At 41.7% G+C, this 21845-nt stretch overlaps 1 protein-coding gene across 1 annotated transcript in view; it reads left to right on the top strand.

Annotated features, from left to right (window-relative positions):
• ADH4 (alcohol dehydrogenase 4 (class II), pi polypeptide) overlaps positions 1 to 21845 on the top strand; it is a 32262-nt gene that overhangs the window by 304 nt on the left and 10113 nt on the right. Inside the window, 5 exon segments of the mRNA NM_001102059.2 lie at positions 2614 to 2715; positions 3672 to 3813; positions 5633 to 5720; positions 15944 to 16175; positions 20531 to 20791. Coding sequence (NP_001095529.1) covers positions 2614 to 2715; positions 3672 to 3813; positions 5633 to 5720; positions 15944 to 16175; positions 20531 to 20791 — 825 coding nt within the window.

Below are 21845 nucleotides of genomic sequence, written 5' to 3' on the forward strand. Positions count from 1 at the left end.
TTCATGCACTGGAGAAGGAAATGGCAACCCACTCCAGTGTTCTTGCCTGGAGAGTCCCGGGGACAGCGGAGCCGGGTGGGCTGCTGTCTCTGGGGTCGCACAGAGTCGGACACGACTAAGGTGACTTAGCAGCATGTCTCTTTATACATCTGCTAAAAGAAGTTTCCTTGGGTATTGCTCTCAGAAAGCAGCAATTTAAAGCTGATCAAAAGCTAAGTCCCAGGGAATTCCTTGGAGGTCCAGTGGTTAGGACTCTGCACTTCCACTGCAAGGGCAGGGGTTCAACTCCTGGTCAGGGAACTAAGATTCTGCATGCCATATGGCCAGCCGGAAGAAGAAGCTAAGTTCCCATCAAGAGATGTATGGATAAAGAGGATGTGGTATATCCACACACGAACACACACACACCCACACACACACAATGAACGTTCAGTTCAGTTCTGTTACTCAGTCGTGTCGGACTATTTGTGACCCCGTGGACCACAGCACGCCAGGCTTCCCTGTCCATCACCAACTCCCAGAGCTTACTCAAATTCATGTCCATCGAGTCAGTGATGCCATCCAACCATCACAACCTCTGTCATCCCCTTCTCCTCCCACCTTCAATCTTTCCCAGCATCAGGGTCTTTTCCAATGAGTCAGTTCTGCACATCAGGTGGCCAAAGTATTGGAGTTTCAGCTTCAGCATCATTCCTTCCAATGATTCTAAAACTCAACATTCAGAAAACTAAGATCATGGCATCCGATCCCATCATTTCATGGCAAATAGATGGGGAAACAATGGAAACAGTGAGAGACTTTATTTTCTTAGGCTCCAAAATGACTGCATATGGTGACTGCAGCCAAGAAATTAAAAGATACTTGCTCCTTGGAAGAAAAGCTATGACCAATCTAGACAGCATATTAAAAAAGCAGAGACCAATTATACTTCAAAAACAAATAGAAAAAGAGGTCGGGTTTGTGGTTACCAGAAGCAGGGCGGGGGCAGGGAGCGCGGGGGTGGAGGGGGATGGAGAGAAAGAATTGCATGTAGTCAAAAGGTACAAACTTCCAAACCTCCAGTTATAAGACAAATAAGTAGTAGAGATATAAAGTACAACATGGTAAATATAATCAACACTGCTGAATGTTATACTTAAAAGTTGTTAAGAAGGTAAATCCTGAGTTATCATAGGAAAAATTTTTTTTCTTTCTTTAATTTTATGTCTATATGAGATGATGGATGTTCACTAATCCCACTGTAGTAATCATTTCATCATATATGTATGTCAGATCATTATCCTATATACCCCTTGAACTTAAACAGGGCTGTATATCAATCATATTTTAATAAATCTGAAGAAAAAAATAAAGATGATCAAAAGGATATGAGTGACCTCCATGCTAGGAATTTACTCTAGAAAATAATTGAATTTGCCAAAATGCTTACTACAAGGGTGTTCAATTAAATACTATTTATAGCAGCCCAAAAAAGAGAGATTTCAGTACCTGTGCCATAATCATAAAATTTGTATTTGTTAAAATTTTAGAAAAGAATATGGAAAAATATTCATTGTATATTAATAAGTATAAAAAAATTATAAAATATTACATACAATTTTGTCCCAAGTGAAAAAGCTCAAAGGATCTACCTCAAAATCATAAAGTAGAAGACAAAATTACAGATGGGTTTTGTTTTTTTTCTTATTTGCATTTCTATGTTTAATTTATAATAAGACTAATGATATTTAAAATACAGTTCAAATTGCATAACAAGTATCAAAAATACGTGTTCATGTGAACAAAGACTAGGAATATCATACCAAAAGTAAACATAATAGCATTAGAATGAAGTATAGGTTTATTTCTTTCTACTTTCCTTCGATATTACTTATATTTAAAATTAAAAATAAAATTTTAAGGGGCTAAAATTATAGATTATAGAATCTTTAATGCTTAATTTCTTTTCATATATTTTTATCCAGGTTTCAAAGGGACAAAATCTTTAATGTACATTCCACTGATAAATTTAATAATTATGTAAGCCTCATCTCTTAAACTTTTTTGTGCAAATGAATCACATGGGGATCTTGTTCAAAAGCAGGTTTTGATTCAGTGGATTTTGGACAGGGCTTATAGCTCTAGCAAATTCCCAGATGATGTTAATAACTGCTAGTGTCAAGGAGGTTCACATTTTGAGTAGCAAAGTTGTAAAACACATTCGCTCTAGCAATAAGGATTCAGGTAATGCAGAGCTGATAAATCAATCGCTCAATCATAAAATACATATTGGTCATCTACTCTCTCCAAATCCTATAAATTTATCCTCTCTGTTCTGGAGAGGGGAAAAAATCAAGGCCTTACATTAAGGTAAATTTTAAAACACCTGTTTTTTTCAAAAATTAAAAGTGCAATGACTATAATGTAGACTTTGACTTCCTATTGTCAATTAAGGTCCCTTGTCTTTACAATAACTGTGTATAACATCCAGCCACAAACCCCAAAACTCTCTTTCATGAAATAATGGTATCAACATGTTCTTTCACTTTTTTCCACGATATTTTTCTTTCTGTCTTTCTTCCTCCCTTCTGTTCTTTACCCCTCGCCCTTTCCTCCTTTCTCCCTCTTTCTCAGATTATTAAATGCAAAGCAGCTATCGCCTGGGAAGCAAACAAGCCCCTCAGCATTGAAGAGGTTGAGGTAGCTCCCCCCAAGGATCATGAAGTTCGAATCCAGGTGAGTATGGAGTTTCCCAGGGCAGGATAAACAAGACACCAAATGCTGACTTGGCTTTGGTCAGGTCAGACCTACGTGGTTTGACTGAGAGTCTCAGGAGTTTCCCACTGTGGGGAATTACGTTTTTAGGTTCACATCAAAAACAGGTATTTATTCCCAGGAGGGATGAATTATAAGAATCAGACACAGGAATTTACATTAGATTAGAATTAGGTAGGTTTTCTTTTTGTTTTCCAGTTGCCAGGTATTGACAGATGTTTTAAAAGGAAGATTGAGAGTTTGGTTCAAAATAAGAAAAGATCTGAAGTGCTAAGGGTCTTGGGTGCTCACAGGAGGGAACAGAAGCGAGAGAGCAGGGAGAAGAGACGGTACTGAGCAGAGAGGCATCATAGGTGACAAGGTGGGTCAATTTCTCTATTTTCCCTACAGTTGACCTGGCTTATATTTTTCCTCGGGATCACCCAGTAAGAGATTTTGCCTGAGACTGAATGAGATATCCTCATGAACAGAATCTTGAAGAATAATGCAGGGATACTTTCTAATTAATTAAGATAATCCTTTATTTGATACAGCTCTTTTAACTATAAAAGTTTATTACCTCAATTGTATTTCATTTAGTTTCAATAAAATCTGAACAAGCCCTGGAAGCCTGTGTTCCCTGCACTCCCTCTAATAGACTTTTATTACCTTTGATTTCTCCCCTCCTAGAGACAGTGACTGCCAATTCTCTGTGTGATTTTTCAGGGACAGTGAAAGGAAGAAAACAAAGATGCATTAAGAGGAAAGAATATATCCTAATATATTTTTAATTGTTCTTTTTATTTTTCAAAATGCAGTTCTTTTATTGACCTCAATGAGTGTTGTTAAGTTTCAAGGTGTCATTGGCCTAAAATTATCCTAACAACCCTATTGATATAATTACAGAAACAGGACTCAAGTCTGTGATTGCTTTGCAGATAATTGCCACTGCTCTGTGCCATTCTGATGCCCATATTCTCCATCCTCAATTTGAGGGGGGGGTTTTCCCAGTGATTCTTGGCCATGAGGCTGCAGGAATTGTGGAAAGTATTGGGCCAGGAGTGACCAACTTCAAACCAGGTATTTTAATTTCTGATTCCAACTAAACGGAAACGTCAGGGTATTTCAGGGATAATTCTGCTACAGTCTTGCCTTTGCATGCTATAATCAATCTCTACTTACATAAGGGGACCATCTTTTCCAAAGCGAAACTAAGACACACAATCTATCACAATCTAACAATGAGGCAGAATATCTGCAGTCAGAACTGTCTAATGAAATCTGGAAAACACAGTCACTTTATTTACATCCAGCACTGAGAAGTTGTCCTACGAAGCAAAGCTACAAAGTGAGCTTACACCGAAGCCTCCGTGGGGGCACAGATGACAATTTACAGCAACCTCCTCTAAATAAAACAGAACTATTTTAATATATAAAGAATGAAGACCCTTAGGTAGCTTAAGTGGGAAATATTATGCATATGTCAATGTTAGCTGAAATGTTTTCTTGGGAACTTGTAAGATAAATATATATAAAGCATGACAATAGCCGAAATTATTTACTTTACATGTTGTAACAGATCCACCAAATACTGGAATATGAGCTATGCAATTGTCACTTATCTAGGATGAACCATATCCTTCTTTCTTCCTTTAATGAAGATGTTCCAAATTGAGAGGTATATTAGTATCTTTCTGTTAGGTAGTTAGAATAGGAAACAGGAGTCCAGAATGGCGGTGGCTAAAAAACAAGGAAAGGACAAGTCCGTGAAAATAGAACAAAGGAAGGTCCAAGGACCACAGTGAGGACCTCAGGTAGAACAAACAGCACCCCTGGCTAGCCCAACTTACACAGGGCAGGCCCAGGGGAGAGGAAAAGACATAAAAAGAGGAGCCAAAGGGCGGGGGGTCTCTCTCTCTCCCGCACGCTGGGGCACTCTTCTCTTCGCATCTTTGGGTCGGCATGCCCTCACGCCTCGAGGATGGATTTTCCTGCTATTTTCTAAATGAAATAGAGCTGTAACGCAGAGCTGTAACGCTAATTTGTCTAAGAGCTATAACACGGTCTGTCCAAGACCTGAGAACTGTGACAAGCTGAGGGCTTTAATGTCTTATCACATTTCTATTCCAAACAAGATTATAGAAGCAAATTGCTCTTCAAAATTTGGAATCTTCAAAGAAGTCCAGCCAATTAAGGCACAGCTCTGCCACTTACTGGCTGTGTAACCTTAGTCAGCTAAGTCACTTTTCTGTGACTCAGTTTAGATTTCCATTTTCTAAAATGGGGATAATAATAGTACCCATCTCAAAGAGTTATTCTGAGAATTAAAGAGATAATATATGCAAGCAGTTAGAATGGTGACTGACACATATTAAAGGTTGAACAAATGTTAATTATCATTATTGGACTTTAGTCATCAGAGGCTAGAGGTCTTTGTTAAATTCAAATTGAATAAAAAGTAGAAAAATGTAGAATTTGAGTGAACTATGGTGAAACATGGAGATGATATATAATTTACTCTCCATATCAAGCCTATTGCCCATATCTCCTATAATTAAGGTGTTTACAAATGTAATAAATAATAGGCATGACATAGTAAATAATAGTCATGATGCAGAGTGTTGCAAGGACAACAAAGTGTCAGACAGGATTCTGCACTTGAAGGTATCAATACAGATGTGTTGCTAGACTGTCCAGCAGAGAAAAAAAGAAAAAAGATAACATATGCAGTACTTGGGAGAATCAGCAATCTTGTAGGTTAACAAAGTATTGTAGCTACCTATACTTCCTACCGAATATAAGATATATACAATAAAGAATAGTGTTTTCCACCAATTCGCCTGGTGAAAACTATAAGTAACAACCGTGCATCATCCAACACTTGGCCTTTTTTTTCTAGGTGACAAAGTAATTCCACTCTACGCACCTCAATGTGGAAAATGCAAGTTCTGTCTAAGTCCACGCACAAATTTTTGTGGAAAACTCAAGTAAGCTCTATAAGCTATTAGTAAGATAGCTGGTACAAATATTTTGAGCAGTACATTGGCATACCTAAATGGAGTTGAAAATGTTCATATTCTGTACCCACCAATTCTTGGTGTGTATAAGAAGCCATTGCAAAATCACACAAATGGACATGTACTAGTATGATCACTGCCACATTGTAATAACAAGAAACTGAAAATATGACAAATGTCTATCAATAGGAGAACATATTAACAATCACTGTGTAGTAACACAATGGAATTACCACATAAAAGTGAGAATGGCTAAACTTGCTCTGAATGTTTCAACCCAGAATAATCTCACACTTATAATGGTAAGGGAAAGAAGCAAGTTTATGACATATATTTAGCCATATACAATAACAATACCATATACTGTATTGTTTATGGTTTATGTGAATATAGTAAAGAAAATGATAAGTGCCAAATTGAGAATAATAGCTACTCAAGGTTATTGCTGAGCCATGAAAGACTGGGATTCTTGGCCTCCAGAGGAGAGGAATTCAGTCTGGGGCCAGCGACAAGGCTTGATCACTCAGAGTTTTAATAAGGTTTTTTTAAAGTATAAAAGAGAGAAAACTTCTGTCATAGATATCAGAACAGGGCAGACAGAGTGCCTCTCCCGACCCCCCGCTAGTCTTTAAGGGGATATTATATAGTTTCTAGCAGGCTGCTAATTAGAGAAAGGAAATGTCTCAAAACTCAGAGTGGTACCAGGCCTCTCACCCACAACATGCATTTTGAGATAACATTGGCACAAGGTGAGTCATCCCGGGCCATAAAACCATTGCCGTGAATCTTGAACAAAGGCAGGTTTCCAAGCAAATATATGGTTTCATTAACATAGATTAGGAGAACAATTGTATGAGTAAAACATATTGGGCTCTGAGTCTTAGGTGGAACCTACTTGAAGACAGACTCTAGGGTAAATACATAGTTCATTAACGTAGCTTAAGAGAAACATTTCCATAAGAAAAATGCATTGGTTTGCTCAAGGTTTGAGAAAAGTTAAGTTCAGGTGGAGCCAGGTATTGTCATGACAACACAGAATTTTAAGAGAAACCTTTTAAGTTTGTATAGAGAAGGGGAAAAAAATCTGACACTTGTAGTTGTTTCCTTCTGCCACTTCAGAGAGAGATAAAAAATGTCTGACTCTTGCAGCCCATTTCCTCTGTTTGGAGACCCCTAGCCTTCCTGCCTTTTACCCTATTATTCCCGCCTTTTCTTTTAGGAGAATTATGTTGCCTAGGGAAAGGGGAGTCATTCTCGTTCCGTAACTGCTTCCAAGCTGGTAAGAGGCATTGTCCCTAAATTGATGAGGCAACATATTCTCCTAACCTTCATATTGAGGGTCTCTGATCCAGGGGCCTCAAGTAGTAGCTGGTGGAAGCTGCCGCAGTCAACAGGAGTTTGAGTCAACCATTTGTAACTTAAAAACCTTCGTGTAACTAGAAAGAAATCCAGCTACACTGTTACAGATGCAGGGAGCAAACAGCAAAAACAGAACAATAAGCAAAAAGTCACATTATGTCCATAGTTAAGGTACAAAGTGTTGCACCTGTTGATTTTAAGGTTGTTAGATGTCATCAGATTAATGAGGCATCACATATAATTGTTGTCATCGAAGGTAGTCACAGATTTGCAGTAAGTCCTTTTCCTGAAGTGGAAGGACTCCCATCATGGGAAGCTATCCACTGATGAAGAGTGGAGCACTCCACAGACCCAGTAATTACATCGATTGTGGAATGCAGTGTGGGAGTGAGCCCAGGACAGGAAGGCATTATCTTGAGGATCAAACAGCAGACTCAGGAATTTTGGAGTCAGCAGAATCAGGCTCACATAGATGATCAGGTTATTGTACTGAATAATTGTACTGTATTGTACTGAATATTGTACTGTACTTTTCAGATTATTGTACTGAAAAGTACAAAGTAAGACATAGAAAGTAAAGGCATAAAATGGCATCACTTAGTTCTGGTCAGGGTGCTACTTCTTAACTCAAGTGTGGTACACCCACGAATCAATTCCTGGCACTTTGACAGCTGTGGGAGAAGAAAGAATAACCTGGTAAGGGCCTTCCCAGAGAGAGGGATTGGCCCCCCAGATCCCAGTACTTTTATCAGGACCTCTGTTCTTGGCTCAAACAGAAGCTTTTTTGACTCAGAGGCTGGGTCAGGAGTTACCTCCCAGAGTTCCTTTAATGCCTGTTGAAAAGCTAAGAGCTGAGTTACATAATTAGTTAATTCCAAGGCTTTAGGAAAACTTTTCCATTGAGCATTTTCAGGAATTACTGATCATCCATCCTCAGACTGTAACCATCCTTTATCAAAGGATGATAAACTTTGCTCCTCTTTTCTCATATCTTTCTAATTCTTCCTCAGTATATTGTGGTTTTCCTTATCCACAGGACCTGTCCAGATCAAAGGCCTCTGTCATGAAGGGGTTTCCTTAAGTGCCACCTTTCTGACTTGACAGCCAGCTGATTACCCTTTACTCCTGTCCCTGCTGTGCCCTTTGCAATGCATAACAGCTACTTCTTTCGCACAATATATAGCAGTTAAAAGTCTCTCTGAAATGTGCTTAATAGGGTCTCCTGTTGCTATTTTAAATTGTCTTTCTTTCCAATTTGCAGCATGAGCATGTAAAGTCAAATAAGCATACTTAGAATCAATGTAGATATTTACTTGCTGCCCTTTGCTTAACTTGAGAGCCAGAACCACAATCTCCACTAGCTGAGCACTCGTTCCCTGGGAGAGATTTTGCTTCTAAAACCTGTTCAGCCATTACCATGGCATAACCTGCTTTATGCTTCCCATCCCGAACAAAAGAACTACCATCTGTAAATATTTCCATGTCAGGATTGTCTAATGGGGTATCCGTCAGATCTTCCTGAGCTGCATAAAGTTGGAAATTGAAAACAATCATGATCGGGTGTTTCATTTTCTTTTTCAGGAAGGAAAGAGGCAGGATTTAAGTTTCCACAAACTTTAAGATTAGTTATTGGTCCTTCTAACAACAATGACTGATATTTAAGAAGCCAACTGTCATCCAAATATTAACCTTAGAGTTTAAGAATACACTCCTATAGGCTGCTGGTGAGGCCTTTGGGGTTGTGTCAAAAATTCCAAGGCCATACCTTTTATTTCAGTGACAAATTAATTTCTGACCCTGTGGGCAAGCTTCAAGCTGGAGCTTGCAGGAGAGCAGTCTGAAGAGCCTTAAAAGCCTTTGAGTATCTGGGGACCAAAGCAGCTTGTCAGTTTGGGCTTGCTGAGTTTCAGTTATAAGTTTATACAAAGGCCAGGCAAGTTCCCCATAACTGGGAATCCAAATGCAGCAGTACCCTACGATTCCAAAAAAATCCTCTCAATTGTCTTAAAGTCATAGGTAGAGGATGATTTAATATAGGTTTAACTCAGAAAGCAAACTTCAAATCAATGACTGAAAAATACTTGACTCATTCAGGAATTTCAGACAACAGAGTACAAGGATTAGGCACCATGGGGTGTAAAGGAACTACAGCCTCATTTATTGTTTGTAAATCTTGAACTAGTCTCCATTTATCATTTGACTTCTTTATACCCAGAATAGGAGTGTTGCACGGATTGTTACAGGGAATTAATAGCCCCAGCTCCTTTAAATTCTCAATAATGGGTTTTAACTCTCCCTTAACCTCAGGTTTCAGTGGATACTGCTTTTTATGTTAAAATAAATGTGGGTATTTGAGCTTGACAACTACAGGGATAGCGTTTTGTGCTCGAACCACAGACTTTCCATCAGCCAACACTCTCGGATTTACATTTTGTTCAATTAAAGGGAGAGAAAGGGAGGGCTCTATATTCACAAAAACAGAGGCATGGACTTTACTCAGTATATCCCTCCCCAAAATGGGTGAGGGAGACTCTGGCACGATCAGAAACTCATATGAAAATAGCAGAGTCCCAAATGCATACTGAAATAATAACATTTGGCTTGTCCAGACAGTCCCATTATGGAAGCAGATCTGGGAGAAAGTGGGCCAGAGGCTTCAGTAAGCACACAGTAAGTTGGCCCAGTGTCCAAAAGGAAATCGACGGATTGGCACCCCCACAGTTATTAATACTCAGAGTTCCTCAGATGTAATTAGGACAGGAGCTTGTATGGGGACCCCTCGGCACCTTCAGTCCTGATTGTCTTGAGAGTTTGACCCCTGAAACCTACGCCTCTGGGGGCAGTCTCTCCTCCAGTGTGGTCCCTTGCAGACCAGACATGGAGCCAGGGCAACTTAGATGCCTGAGGGCAATCCTGTTTGAGGTGCCCCTCCTTTCCATGGTAATAGCAAGCCTATCCCTTTTCACCTGGGTCCTTCTGGGAATTTTTCTCAGGCTGTTTAAGAATGGTTCGGACAGCCATTATAAGGGTTTCCGCCTGTTTTGTCATTCTCTGCCTTTCTTTTCCTCACATTCCCTGCCATAATAGACTGTCTGAGCCTGCTGCAACAGATTATCTAAAGACTGATTTGGCCTATATACCTGTTTTACAGCAGATATCTGGAGCCGATTGAGTGAAAAATCTATCTTTTAAGATCACTCTTCCCTCTTCATTTTTGGGATCAGTCTCCGTGAATCTGCAAAGGGCTTCCCTCAGTCTATCTAGGAATTCACCAGGAGCTTCCTTCTCTTCCTGTTCTGTTTTCTGTTTGCCAGTTTGGCACAGTTTAAAGACTTATTTTAAAGTCACGTGTTTGCCTGAGCCCAAAAATACATCTGACAAAATGACTCTGATCCCATCTTCCTTTAGCTGTGTTACAGTCCCAATCTCATTCTATAGTTGGGACCGCCTGATTCTCAGTGGGGAGAGCAGCTATCTTGTCCTCCATCTTCCCCACTGATTGATTACCAAGCCATTCATCTCCATAAGCAACCACTTTCCCCAAAACTCGAGTTTTTGAGGCAGGAGTTAATGTTTGTCTCAAGACATACATCACACTCTTCCAAGTAAGGTCATAAAGCAGAGTAACACCCTTAAAAGCGCTAATATATTTTTCTGGGTACTCTAAACAGTCTCCTAGATCCTCCTTGATTCTTTGTATTTCTTGATAAGAAAAGGACTTATTAACTCTCATAGACTGATTATTTCTCCCAGTGGGTGCTTCATGAAGATGCAACAGCTTGTGTGGCTGTTCCTCAGCCCCTCTGGCTGCTCTGCGCATATGATCCCAGGAATAGATTGGAGAAACCTACTTTTCTTTATCTCTTTGTCTCCTGTCTTCCATCTCATCCTGTATGTCACCCTTAGCTTTTGCTGTTGATAAGGCCCACATTGTATTAGAGAAGGAAATGGCAACCCACTCCAGTGTTCTTGCCTGGAGAATCCCAGGGACAGGGGAGCCTGGTGGGCTGCCATTTATGGGGTCGCACAGAGTTGAACATGACTGAAGTGACTTAGCAGCAGCAGCAGTTCCCACATTGTAGGGCAAGTGCAGAGAAAAAGAGACTGAGCCAGGCAGTCAGGCAAGAAAAAGGAAATTTAGTAGAGGGAAAAGAGAGGGTGAGTGGCTCTTAAGGAGAACCAGCATTCTCCCTTTCTGACGTAGTCCTTCTTATAGCCCACCAGTGAAAAGTTCTCTGAAGGGATGGTCACACAGCTGGAGGTCTGGAATCTGGTGGTCTTGCAGCTTTGAGAACTTAGGTGCCAGTGAGATAACCGAATGCCATTTGGGCAATTTGATCAGTCTCACAGATCACTGTGATTTATTCTTTGTGAGGTCGACATAAGAAGCCATCTTATCAATGAGACCCCATGTGGGCCCTATCACACATGGGGTCTCATTGTCAGAAAACCCGGGAGGGAAGATCCACTGCAACTGGGTGGGCTCCTCTCATGAGCCCACCTCCAGTGGTCCCCTCCCTTGGACCTTGCCAAGAAACTGAGATGAGCTCCGGGATGGGACTCTCCACTTGCCTTGCTGGAGCGACATCCACACACCAGCCCACATTTCATCCATCGGTTACAAGGGTGAGTGAAATCCCATTCCCTCGGATCCTCTCTCTCTAGCCTCTTTTCCAAGTCCTAGCGCTAGGCAGGAGGATCTCCAGGGCCCTAGGGCCCTCAGCCTTGCGCCCCATCTGACTCTGAAATAGGGGACTCCCATTACAAAGCAGACTATTATTACTCTCTGAGAAAGTCCTGAGAATGGGGACGCCTTTTCTCTCAGACCTTTCTCCTCACTCTTGCCCTTGTCTAACCTCCCTATTCATCCATAATGGGAAATTCTCAATCCTAGCCCTCAAAATCTATTCCTCTAAGATGCCTTTTCCAAAACCTAAAAGCCTTGGGCTTCCAAGGGGAGATAAGACCAAAAAGGCTTATTTACTATTCTAACATTGGCTGGCACAACACAGACTTGATAACAGGCTCCAATGGCCAGAAAACAGAACTCTCAATTATAATACCCTATGGGACCTTGATAACATCTGCTGCCACAAGTGGTTAGAAATCCCTTATGTTCAGGCTTTCTTCACTCTCTACTCTCAACGCTCTCTCTGTGAATCCTGCTCTACTTCTCAAATACTCTTAGCCTATCCTAATACAATGTCTCCCGATTCCTGATCAGACTTTTCTTCTTCTTCCTTAGACCCTTCCAACCACAGCCTACCCCCTGTCGCTCCCAATCCCCTTGCCTGTAATAAGCTCTGAGATCTCAGCCCCACCCTGTACCCTAAGGGTCCCAAGGCTTTACCCAGACCACCCTAGATCTCTTCCCCATAGCCAGTCCTGAACAACTTTAAAACAGGAAACTTCACCACGGACCCCGCTCCTTCCCCTGCTCCACTCCTCCCTTCAGGGGAAGTAGCTGGAGTAGAAGGCATTGTTAGGGTTCATGTCCCGTTCTCCCTCACGATTTGTCTCAGACTGAAAAGCATCTTGGCTCCTTCTCCTCATACCTGGATAATTATCTAAAAGAATTCAAGTGTCTTACCCAGTCTTATGACTTAACCTGGCATGATATTTACATCGTACTTTCCTCCACTCTTCTCACAGAAGAGAAGGAATGAGTATGGCAAGCCTCTCAGGTGCATGCTGATGAGATACACAGGACAGATGACACTAAGCCCGTAGGGGCAACAGCTGTCCCCCGAGAAGATCCCAATTGGGATTATCAGGCAGGGAGACCTGGACGAGCAGCCCGTAATCACATGGTTGCTTGTCTCATTGTGGGCCTTCAAAAGACAGGGCATAAAGCCATCAACTTTGATAAGCTCCGGGAAATAACTCAAGGGCTAGATGAAAACCCAGCACAATTTCTAGCCAGGTTAACAGAAGCGCTACAAAAATATACAAAATTAGACCCCACTTCAGCAGAGGGCACCATTGTCCTTAACACCCATTTTATCTCCCAGTCATCCCCAGATATCCAAAAGAAACTAAAAAAGGCAGAAGGCCCTCAAACCCCTCAACGAGACCTTTTAAATTCAGCCTCTAAGATTTTCAATAACCGGGAAGAATAGGCAAAGCTAGAGAAGGCCCAAAGAGATCAGACCAAATGCCACCTTTTATCCCTTGCCCTATGTGGCTCCAAGCCACCATCAACCAACAAAAGAAGGAAGCCACCTGGACTCTGCTTCAACTACGGCAAAGAAGGCCATTGGACCTGCTCATGCCTAAAGCCAAGGCCCCCTCCAGGTCCATGTCCCAGCTGTGGCATAATGGGACATTGGAAGGTCAGCTGCCCAAATCCACCTCCAGGGATCCAGACATTCCCCTCCAGGTTCTGAGCAGGAGTCCTCCAACCCAGCTCTGCCCAGCTTCCTCAGATTTGCCACTGAAGACTAAAGGTGCCCAGGGCCCCAGGCCCCAACTCTCATCACCTCTACAGAGCCCAGGGTAACTTTTACAGTGGCAGGACCACTTACAAGCCTTCACCAACTGAACTATCCACGAGCTACTTCTAACTCACTCAGATTATCAAAAACTTCGACCCCACACAAATCCCCTTGGCCCGCATTCCAGCCTTTTCTTATCTTACCCCCACAGTGTCTTATCTTACCCCCATGATGCTCCTGTCCTGCAGGAAGCAGTTACAGAAGATTGACCTTTGGCCCTTATCCTAAATCAAAAAGGCTGGAATGATAGGGCCCACATGGGGTCTCATTGATAAGATGGCTCATTATGTCGACCTTGCAAATGAAGAATAAAATCACAGTGATCTGTGAGACTGACCAAATTGCCAAAATGGCATCCTGTTATCTCACTGGCACTTATCTTCTCAAAGCTGCAAGACCACCAGATTCCAGACCTCTGGCTATGTGACCATCTTTTCAGAGAATTTTTCATTGGTTGGGTATAAGAAGGACTCCATCAGAAAGGGAGAACACTGGTTCTCCTTAAGAGCCAGTCACTCTCTCTTTTCCCTCTAATAAATTTCCTTTTTCTTGCCTGACTGCCCAGCTCACTCTTTTCCTCTGCACTCGCCTTACAGCTGTCTGAGCTTCTCTTACTTCAACTGTCTGAGTTTCTTTGAAACCAGCGTAGTCTGAGGTCATAATGAGACCGGGGTTGTTTGGACCTCTTCTTGGGCAGTTTGAATCTCAGTTTGGGTTTTTACTGAGGCAACCCTTCTGGGCGGGGTTGGGGGCCTGACTTTCAGTTTGGAGCCCCGGGTAAGGGGGCAAAGTAGGAGGACAGGAGGGAGCTGGTTTCATACCCAAATCTATGCCCTTAGGACATAAGTCCGGCATGTCTTGCAGAGAAAAAGGCCAACACATATGCTACTTCTACCCATTTCCTTTGTTTTCTACAGAACTGGTCTAATTGTAAAATAGTATTATAATTAAGATAATTATATCCAACTGGCCACCGTTTGCCTTCCTCCAATGGATACCGTGGCCATGCAGTATCACATAGGAATATCAGGCATACCATCTTTAAGCTCTAAGGATCAAATCTACCCCAGTTTTTCAGGATACAGTTCAAAGGAGTGAGGCTGGAATTGTTAGCTCCCATCTGTAAGAGACAAAAAAAGTGACCAGCACCATCTTTCTACTGGAGGCGTCCCTCCCTGCTCTAGACGGGGGTGTAGACAGACTTTCCACCGAAGCTTTCCTTCCCTGGTCCGACTTAAGTCTGTCCCTTACTGATGCAGGCACCATACTCGGACCTCCCGGTTCTACCACCAAGGCGGGGTGAAGATGCACCAGGGGTATACCTGATGGCATCCCAGACTGATTTTCTGTTCTTTACCTGCCTGTTACCCTCTCACTTCTACAGAGGATGAGAGAGAAATGCAATGCGTCACAGTAATTTATTCCAAGGCCACATGGATTGGAGCTAGATTTTGAATCTAGGCAGTCTGGATCCGGAGTCAAAAATCTTAATTGCCTTATTTTTTCTTAGACTATAGAAACGAAATATTTATCTTTAGTGCTAATTGAAACTAGTTATTTCAGAAGCTAAAATTTTACTACTCATATCTATGCATGCATGCGTGCTCAGTTGCTACAGCCGTGTCGGACTCTTTGCAACTCAATGGACCGTAGTCCTCCAGGCTCTTCTCCCCATACTGTGCCTCAATTTACTCATCTATAAAAAGGAGACAATAATACCTACTTCACAGGGTTGTTGCAGATATTCAAAAAATGAATAGACCCTTTTGCAAACCTCTAATGAAATAACAGATTTTGGCAATGACCATCAGCTCTTTCCAGCATTACAAAGAGATAAGCTATTACATGCCTCCAGGTGAGGCATACACTACATACGCTATTTTAGCAATATTCCTACAAAAACATAAAATTTGAATCAGATCAAGCATTTAAATCAAAAATACTAGTTTAGGGGAAATACAGCGATGGAGAAATTATGCTAAACCAGATTACAGGAACATAATCAGAAAAATCTAGAGTGAAGAAAATTCTGTAGGACAAATAACTATTTATTCAACAAAAAAAAACTGCAGGGGAACAAACAAGGGGTAGGGTGAGAACCTATAAATCAAGAGACATAAGAGACATACCAACCAAATGAAATCTGTAGAATTAAAAGAATCTTTTAGCGACACATACTGAAATATTTACAGATGAAACAGTGATGTCTGAGATTTACTTGAAAATAGTCCAAAGTGGGGAGGGTAGGTGCTTGCGTCAGGGAGCAGGTAAGTACTTTCTTTCAGGAAAGTAATCAGTTGTCCATCAACTTTCCCTTTTTTGTATCTTTTTTTTCCCTAGGCATTTTAAAAATCCTATGGGTGATCAAAAATTAATGGAAGATGGAACCAGCAGGTTTACCTGCAAAGGAAAACCAATTTACCATTTCATGGGGACCAGTACCTTCAGTCAGTACACTGTGGTCTCAGATGTCAACCTTGCCAAACTAGAGGACGATGCCAATTTAGAGAGAGTTTGTCTGCTTGGATGTGCATTTTCAACTGGCTATGGAGCTGTCATCAACAATGCCAAGGTAAAATGGTTAATCACCAGGCTGTGTAAGATAGATGTTACTGGGAGGCAGCATGATAAAGCAGCCAGATTTATCTTCAAAAACTGGCTCTGTCATTTATTACCTTTGTGATTCTAGGCAAGGTATTTAACCTCTCCACTCCTCTCTCTCTCTACTGTAATATCTATTACAAATAACTGTGGGATAATTAAATCATATTACATATGTAAGACATCTGGCCCAGAGGCTAGCACATAGCTGGCATCCAGTTCATGTTAATTTCCTTTCCTTTACTAGTATGTTAGATTATTGACTATCCCTGATTTAAGCACAGTCTGCTTAAACATGTCCCCTAAACATGTCCCTTGTCCTGGGACAGCAGATCCGGTCAAGAAACAACAGAAACTATACCCATATAGCCACCTAGTTTCTCCCCGATGCAGCAGATTAGAAAGTGAAAGTGAAAGAAAGTGAAGTCGCTCAGTCGTGTCCGACCCCGTGGACTGTAGCCAGGCTCCTCTGTCCATGGGATTCTCCAGGCAAGAATATTGGAGTGGGTTGCCATTTCCTGTCTCTCAAATGTAGTAATTCATCTCTACATCTCCCTTTGCCCCTTTGTGGCTTCAAGGGAGGATCTCAGATGGCAGCCCTGATGGTGGCAAGATGCGTCCCTGAAATTCCATGTTAGAATTTAGAAGCTTTTACAAAGCTTTTACAAAGCTCTGACAGACTAGAGAGATGTCACTATCACTTGGATGCTTCAAACGACCTCCTTTTTTTTCTTTTTTTTTTTTAATTTGTACTGCCTGCCTGCAAGCAAAGTCTCCCCTTCCATCCACTCCCACTTCCTCCTCCCTCTGGTGCCACCTGAGAAGCTGGTCCCCAGGCCGCCCTCGCTGTCCTCATGCAGCACCCGATAGGTGAACCCACCCCCTTGCCTCCAAGTGCACCCCCATGGGCAGATCTGAACACACTATCCATCTTTCTTGTCTTCCTGTCCTTGGTTACCCTCTCTCCCTCTCTCCATCTGTCCACTAGCGCTCACTCTGCCTATTTCAAGGGCCTCATTCTGAGCTTCGGGAGGCTGAGAGAAAGCACAGAGCTGCCAGAGTCAGGCACACGTAGGTTTCAACCGCGCTTTACCACTTCTGCGGGATTTTGCATGTTCAGTTGCTAAGTTGTGTCCAACTCTTTGCAACCCGGTGGATTGTAGCCCACAAGGCTCCTCTGTCCATGCGATTTCCCAGGCAAGACTACTGGTGACCTCCTTATTTGAACCTCCTTGACATCAATCTTTATCCCTTAACTCTAAACTGCAAAATGCAACCAGCTTGGTCTTCCTAAACAACAAAATCTGGAGATTTCATTCCCCTTTAATTATTCCCCTTTTCTTTCAATATGCTAGTCATTCTTTCTATTTCCTTTCATGGCTTGCTGTTCCCCTGGGCCTGACCCCCAGTCTCTGAGTTCTAAATGTGGCCTCTAGACTTTTCTTCACACCTGGCTCCCACCAACACTGCCTGGAAAGCTCCCCTACTTCTTCTGTCTGACTCCATTTATTTGTCACTTCCCATTGGAAACCTACTCCATCCTCCCAGGCATGCATTGGGCATCCCTCACAGTTTCCCCTAAAGTATCTGTATTTATCCCTTTCTTCCTTCTTATCACACTACAGAGATATTTCCCACTTATTTCTCCTTCTTATTAGATGATTTGTTCCATAAGGACAAGAATTCTCTCTTGTTCGTTGTGATGGCTCTGGGGCCTAGCCTTGTGCCTGGCACATAGTATGAGCTTGGAAAGTTTTCAGCAAGTGAATGAATAAAGCCAGGTTCATATGTAACCCCTAAAACATCTTGGTGAGGCTTGGTCCTCAGCTTTGCAATCCAACTATTTTTTTTATATAAGATTACATAGAGTTGATCAGTGTCAAGAAAATGAAGTCAGCTGAACCAAAATAAAAGGCTGATCTAGTAGCCAAAATATCAAGATACAACTTTTAGTTGAGAATTATATCAGTCAAGCAGATAGGGATGCTATTCTTGGCTCTCGGTATATTATCTCTTTCTAAAAATTCATTCATTCATTTATTCATTAGCAAAAATTTAAGACTATATGAGAAGTCAAACTATAATCTGAAGGCTCCTACAGGAAGGGTATTGTTAGTTGGGAGAAGTTAAGAGCTGATGTGACCCTGGCATTCAAGGCATATTTTCCTCTAGATAACACTGGAGACACAGGAAAGAATTACTGTTCTTTGCTACAATCACCAGCACCACCACCACCACAGCTACCTTTTCACCCTGCCCTTTTCTGGACTCCATGTTGACTATTACCTTCTACCACTTTAGTCTTTCTTCAGGGATATTAACCCTTGAGATTCAGCCATAATTTTCTTTTAAATCTAGTCAAAGCTTACCTAAATTCCCAGAATCTGTTCTTCCCGATGCTGAAGAACAGCTAATCCACCTCATGAGATACTCAAAAAAGAGAAATAAATTTGATAGGAGCAAGTAAAAAGAAATGAATTGTCAGTAATCTAGACAAAAGGCAAGAGCTTTAATAATTTTTAATTTACCTCTGAGAAGAAAAGTGATACAATAACTCTGATTAATTATTAAGGACCATTCCCCTTGTTCTTATCAATCTGATTGCATCCTTTATTGCCAAATTAATTACATTTCATAGAGATCTTTGAAAGCATAAAAATGTCCTAAGAGTGTTGTCTGTAGATAGATAATCATACACTATTTAAAGCTCTATTTTTAAGTGGGGTTATACCTTATAACCTTCCCTTGTGGCTCACATGGTAAAGAGTTCACCTGCAATGCAGGAGACTGGGCTTCAGTCCCTGGGTCGGGAAGATCCCTGGGAGGAGGGCATGGCAATCCACTCCAGGATTCTTGTCTGGAGAATCCCATGGATAGAGATGCCTGGTGGGCTACAGTCGATGGGGTTGTATAGAGTCGGACATGACTAAGTGACTAACACAAATAAAAAAACAAACAATACTTTATAATGACCCCCCCACCCCAAACTGCAATTAAAGACACTTTTACACAAAATGTCCAGTTGTATCACACAATTGGTAGTGTACTCAGTTTATGCACTGTTGTAAGCTATGCACAACTGTGTACAACATTGCTTCAATGAGAAAAATGCATGTCTACTTCCAATTAGACTTACTGGCGAACTTTATAACAGTCTCTGGAGAAATACATTTGGAAATATACTAAACTCATACTACAGTATCACAGTAAAGATTACATAGTATGTATAGAACAGTATTCTGAATATTTACAAAATATATATATTCTTTTTCCCTGAGTAGCAAAAGCCAGTGTATGCATGTCTGCTGCTGCTGCTGCTGCTGCTAAGTCACTTCAGTCATGGACAGCTCTGTGCGACCCCATAGATGGCAGCCCACCAGGCTCCCCCACCCCTGGTATTCTCCAGGCAAGAACACTGAAGTGGGTTGCCATTTCCTTCTCCAATCCATGAAAGTGAAAAGTGAAAGTGAAATTGCTCAGTCATGTCCAACTCTTAGTGACCCCATGGACTGCAGCCTACCAGGCTCCTCCATCCATGGATTTTCCAGGCAAGAGTACTGGAGTAGGTTGCCATTTCCTTCTCCAGGAGATATTGCCGACCCAGGGATTGAACCCAGGTCTCCCACATTGTAGGCAGATGCTTTACCGTCTGAGCCACCAGGGAAGATCTATTTTAAAAAGAAACCAATAAGCCCTTTAAAATGTGTGGGCTTCAGTTTTTGTTCTCATAACACTAAAGGGAAAAGGAAGACAAGAGAACGATTTTTACTTGGGTTTGTAGAATTATGAGCTGATAATTCTAATTCTAAAGCCTTCAAATGTTTCTTCAAATTTAGCCAGTGATTCATACATTTTCACATTGGCAAATTTCCCCCATTTAGCTATATCATTTAGCTTTACAACAGACAGGCTTTTATATATCTGTTCCTTCCCCCACTTAGGAGAAGGCAATGACACCCCACTCCAGTACTCTTGCCTGGAAAATCCCATGGATGGAGGAGCCTGGTAGGCTGCAATCCATGGGGTCGCTAAGAGTCGGACACGACTGAGCAACTTCCCTTTCACTTTTCACTTTCATGCATTGGAGAAGGAAATGGCAACCCACTCCAGTGTTCTTGCCTGGAGAATCCCAGGGACGGGGGAGCCTGGTAGGCTGCCGTCTATGGGGTCGCACAGAGTCAGACACAACTGAAGCGACTCAGCAGCAGCAGCAGCAGCAGCCCCCACTTAACTCTGTCCCTTTTTTTGCTCCCACTTCACTCTGTCCCTTTTTCAAAAATGGGACCAGCTGCTTGAAAAGTTAATTTATAATGTTCTTGCCTGCAGGTCACACCTGGTTCTACCTGTGCCATCTTTGGCCTAGGAGGTGTCGGTCTCTCTGCTGTAATGGGTTGTAAAGCATCAGGAGCTTCCCGAATCATAGTTGTTGACATCAATAGTGAGAAGTTTACAAAGGCCAAAGCCCTTGGAGCCACTGACTGCCTCAATCCTAAAGACCTAGACAAACCCATTCAAGAGGTCATTGTTGAAATGACCAATGGAGGTGTGGACTTTGCCTTTGAGTGTGTAGGCGGAGCTAAAATCATGGTATGTATTTTTTTTTATAATAGATATAATAAATATTGCTTATTGACATAATTGACATTGAAAATATATTAATATGTTTATATTTAATATTAATATTTACGTATACATAAGTTAACTTTCAGAGAAGGCAGTCGCACCCCACTCCAGTACTCTTGCCTGGAAAATCCCATGGATGGAGGAGCCTGGTATGCTGCAGTCCATGGGGTCACTAGGAGTCGGACACGACTGAGCGATTTCACTTTCCCTTTTCCCTTTCATGCATTGGAGAAGGAAATGGCAACCCACTCCAGTGTTCTTGCCTGGAGAATCCCAGGGATGGAGGAACCTGGTGGGCTGCCGTCTCTGGGGTTGCACAGAGTCGGACACGACTGAAGCGACTTAGCAGCAGCAGCAGCAAGTTAACTTTATATAAGCAATACTTATTAATATATTAGATGCCATTATACATTACATAACATGTAATTAATTTTTATTTGTTATATTGCTAATTACTACTTAATATTAATGTGTTATTAACATTTGTTTATTCTTTCACATGAAATTCAGCAAAAACATTAAGAGAAAACTTACAAATTAAAACTTTATAAAAGAATTGTCCTATGAGAAATGACGGAAAAAGAAAAGGTAGTCCTAGAAGAGGGAATAGAGAGGGTGACTGGTGTCCCTCCTAACAGCCAAAGGTATCCACTCTCACATTAAAATACAGCCAGGAGAGGTTAGCAACCTGCAAACAAGCCATTTCTGTCCAAGAGATCTAAATAAATGGTCTGCAGAATTAGGTCCAAATTACGTGTGAAATTTTCAATTGAAAAATCAACAAGCTGCAAAATTAAATCTAAATCCTTTTTTCCTAAACACTACAGTTTTGATTCATTCAGATTTCTTCTCCTCTCAGGACAGGAAAGGAGGGCCTTTCTAAGTGCAGGGTCCTGAGCAACTGCATGATTGCAGATCCACACCTCTAGTCCTGTATGTTCTGCTCCAAAAGATGGGATAAAGAGCCAACAGGCAACGTAGGGATTAGTTAGCCTCCAGAGTGCGCAGCCTTAGTCTC

The sequence above is a fragment of the Bos taurus genome, chromosome 6 (assembly GCF_002263795.3).
Source record: "Bos taurus isolate L1 Dominette 01449 registration number 42190680 breed Hereford chromosome 6, ARS-UCD2.0, whole genome shotgun sequence".
NCBI lineage: Eukaryota > Metazoa > Chordata > Mammalia > Artiodactyla > Bovidae > Bos > Bos taurus.